At 56.9% G+C, this 4175-nt stretch overlaps 1 protein-coding gene across 1 annotated transcript in view; it reads right to left on the reverse strand.

The window, feature by feature from the left end:
- CHRDL2 (chordin like 2) overlaps positions 1–4175 on the reverse strand; it is a 29174-nt gene that overhangs the window by 14157 nt on the left and 10842 nt on the right. The window contains exon 7 of the mRNA XM_026849454.1: positions 1279–1372. Within this exon, the coding sequence (XP_026705255.1) occupies positions 1279–1372 (94 nt within the window). The remainder of the gene's footprint in view (positions 1–1278; positions 1373–4175) is intronic.

Here is a 4175-nt window from a genome sequence, read left to right on the forward strand (position 1 = left end):
GGTCACTCTCTTGCTGAGCGAAGACACTGCTCAAGCACTCTTGAGGCTTTTCGCTTTATTAAGGAAAACAACCGCTTTTTTTTTGGAGAAGAAGAAACATGTCAGCTCTTCACTCCCAAACCTGAGGGGTGCCAGGGGGCCAGCAGCGGGCGGCCGATGGACTTAGAGGAGACTCGAGCGGCCGCGATCACCCGAGGGACACTGAGCACTGTCCTTGGAAAAGGCAGCTGGAGGGGACCTCAGGAGGCCACCCCGTCCCTGCTGCTGTGCCCAGGGCCCCCCACCCCCTCGTGTCCCTCCTGGGAGCACCCAGTCAGTCCTCGGGATGGATCCGTAATGATCAGTGATCAGGATGGAGAGTCCCAGCTCCCCAGGCAGCGTGTCCCAGGGCCCTTCCCAACATCCGGATGGGCAGAGGAGTGCAGAGGGTAGAGAGTGGTACAGGGGGGTGCCTGGGGCTATACAGGGTGTGGAGGGGGTGCATGGGGGTACTGAGGAGCAGATGAGGTGCTTGGAGGGCTGAGCTCCAGCCCAGTCCCACGGGCGCTGCGCCTGTCTCCTGCACCATCTAGTGATGGAAACTGAAATATCCAGCGGCTTCAGGCTCCATGGGAGAAGAATCACAGAATCGTTTGGGTTGGAAATCACCTTTAAGATCACCGAGTCCAACCATTAGCCCAGCACTGCCAAGGCCACCACTAACCCACGTCCCCAGGCACCACACCTGCACGGCTTCTGAACACCCCCAGGGCTGGCGACTCCCCCACGACCCTGGGCAGCCTGTTCCGGGGCTTGACAGCCCTTCTGGGGAAGAGACTTTTCCTAATATCCAACCTAAACCTCCCCTGGCACAACCTGCGGCTGATTCCTCTTCTCATATCACTTGTTACCTGGGAGAAGAGACCGACCCCCCCTCACTCCACCCTCCTGGCAGGGAGTTGCAGAGGGCCAGGAGGTCTCCCCTCAGCCTCCTCTGCTCCAGACTGAACCCCCCCAGTTCCCCCAGCCGCTCCCCAGCAGCCCTGTGCTCCAGACCCTGCCCCAGCTCCGTTGCCCTTCTCTGGCCACGCTCGAGTCACTCAATGGCCTTTTTGGGGTGAGGGGCCCAGAACTGAACCCAGGAATCGAGGGGCGGCCTCCCCAGTGCCGAGCCCAGGGCTCAGATCCCTTCCCTGTCCCTGCTGGCCACGCCAGTGCTGACACCAGCCAGGATGCCGTTGCCCTCCTTGGCCTCCTGGGCACACAGCCACACAGGATCAGCTCCTGGCCCCTCATTACCTTTGCAGACCTGGCAGCAGGAATCCGGCACGGTTAGGGGAGAGGAGCACAACAGCTCCGGGCAGGTCACCAAGCCACAGTAAATCTGGCCTTCCTAGAGGGCAGGGGGAAAAAAATAATCATTGTCAGCATCATAAAGATCCGGACAGGGCTGTATGTGCTCCATGTCGGGGGGCCAGCACTTCAAATCGCAGGCTTAAATCAAAAGCCCCCCAACAGTCCCGCCTCAGATATCACCAGGCATCTAGCAACTGATGAAAGCTGAAAATCTGTCACTGTCACACTCTCCATCTTGCGGGGTGTGGCACAGAGGGTGGTGTCCTCTCCTGGCACGCCTGGTCCACTGATTGCCATTCCACATGCTAATGAGTGGAGCTGTCTTCCCCAAAAAGGGGGAGGCAGCATCTTCCTCTCAGACATCGTTAGTGCTACCAGGTCCGAGATAACCACCACACACCTCTAAACGTTGCACAACACCCACCAAAGTGGCACGAGAAGCTTTTCTCTGACACCTCCCAGGACAAGGACTTGGAGACAGGTGGAAAAGGGAAGTTGGGGGCTGAACCCAGACCCAGGTCCATGCCACAGCTCTGCTCTCCCTCTGTCTTGGGTTATTTGATAACACCAGAGCCAAGCACGGAAAGACACCGGCTCGAGAGCTGTGGATGGAGGTTCAGGTGTAGACTTTCTGCCGCTGGCTTGGTGCTTAGTTTGGAAAACTTCATTGCTGTAGTGATTCGAGCCAAAAACCACAGGTGAAGGCCAGTCTCGACCTTAGCGCAGCCCAGTCCCACTTCAGTCAATGGATTTGCACTTGCTTGCTGCAGAGTTAAGTTTCTGCTGCTTCACAGAAGGGTAGAAAAAGACGTTCAGCAGCCCAACAGCAGCCAGGCCTCAACAGCAAGGTCCTCTTCTCCGTGCGGCAATTTTCTCTGGGGTATCCTCAAGCTCTCAGTTAACCAAAACCAAGAGGTTAACCAAGTATATCCTTAGAAAACCAAACCACGGCAGCTTCTACCATCAGGAAGCCAAATTGCTGCGCAGGGGACATGAAGAGGAGGAGGAAAGTTTGGTAAATGAGAGGATCTGGTGGAGGTCGCTGCAAACCGCACCGCGCTCTCCACTTCAGGGACCTCCATGGTGTCCAGACCTGCAGGGAGTGAGGTTTGACCAAGCACCCTCTTCCATCTTTCTCCTTCTGACCGGCAGCTCATGCATGGCAAAGACCTGCCTCGGGCGGGAAAGAACAAATGTCATAAAAAGAAGGATTTATCCCAGAGGCTCTGGTCTCAGGGCAGTTTTCAAAGAGGTTTAGACCAGCTGTTCACGCAGCTGTTCTAGCAGCTGACAACATCAGACACAGCCCGGCGAGACCCCGCTGCTGCAAGGCTCCACAGCCATCCTTTTATTTTCCTCTTCGTATCCAAGGCATTATCCTGCCGAATAAACAGAGCCTGAGCGAGAGCCAGTGCCTCCGAGAGGGATACGGAGCTCCACAGGCTCCTGGGGACGGTGGCAGATGGGGTGGGAAAGCAGGACCAGGCGGGCACGTACGGTAAGAGAGGAACCAGCCTCAAAAGCTGTACAATTTCTAAGCTATTCCTCTTGCCACTTGGCTCCGAGGCGTGCACAAGCACCAGAGGCTCAGACCAGCTATCCTGGTATCACAGATACTATCCAGCATCAGCTGATGGCAGCCATCGTGTGCATGCTGTTGGCGTGAGAGGGGGGTGGCTTGGGCTCTCCCAGACCTTTTTCTTTCCTGGTCAAACTTAGTCCAATTATTTGCTGCAATCAAAGCACACACCAGCGGAGCCTGGTCCCATCCAAGGGCTCTGTAGGATGGGCAGTGAAAGCCACGTCTTCAACCCTCTTCTTTTTCATGGCAGAGACTGCAGCCGGTATGTGCAGTTCCCCACGGCTTCCAAGTCCAGTGTCGGCGCTTTCAATCCCTCTTCCTCACTCCCTCTCGAGGAGGAGGAGCTGCTCCATTTATCTCCCAACACTCAGCTCCCGGCACATGTGGCCCTGCACTCCACACACCTTCCCCATCACCACTGGCCAGGCTGCCTTGCGCCTCCCAGACAAAGTGTGGGGACTTGGTTTTTGATGTTTTTTTGCAGGATCCCAGCAGAGTGGAGCCAAGCCCTCTCTCAGGACATTGCTGGAGGCTCACAGAGAAGGAACATCCCTCCGGTGCTTGGCAATCCATCACAGGGATGCACACCGAGGACCAGACAGCACCCTGGCCACCGCCGCAGCCCTCAGGTAGGGCAACCAGGACCACGAAGGAAGATGATCATGCAGCGGTCAGAGCAACTTGGCGTGAAAGGCAGATGCTTCCTGAAAATGCGTTTTGTAGACAGCTTGGAAAGCACACACACAGCTCTGCATGTGATGGCCCAGAGGGCTGGTGAACGCACCGGAGGAGTTTCTAGACGAGACCAGCTCTTGGTGCCCATCTCAGCCCTGGGTTCAGCTTCCACTTAAATCCAAGCAGGGGGGCTGAAGATCGCTATGTGCCTGCCCATTGCCAACTACGACTGCGAGGCTCCACTGCCCCTGGCACCCTGCTGTCATCTCCCCAGTGTGTCTGGGGATGAGCTCCAGCCATGCAGGGCAGGGCAGGAGCTGGCTGACGGAGGCACCCAGCAATGGTGGGAGCCACCAAAGTCTTTCTGGAGCTCAGCCCAAAACTTACAAGCTCAGTACTGGGCTCAACATCTCAAGAACTTCTGAAGCCCAAGAGCTGGCACCTTAGGTCCGTGTTGTTTTGCAGGCACACAGACCTCCCCCAGGTTCACAGAATCCCAGAATGATCTCGGCTGGAAAAGCCCTTGCAGCCCCTCCAGCCCAACCATGACCCTCCCCCTGACCCTTCCCAACTCCCCCAGACC

The sequence above is a fragment of the Athene cunicularia genome (genome assembly GCF_003259725.1).
Source record: "Athene cunicularia isolate RWA chromosome 1 unlocalized genomic scaffold, athCun1 chr1_part1, whole genome shotgun sequence".
Lineage (NCBI taxonomy): Eukaryota > Metazoa > Chordata > Aves > Strigiformes > Strigidae > Athene > Athene cunicularia.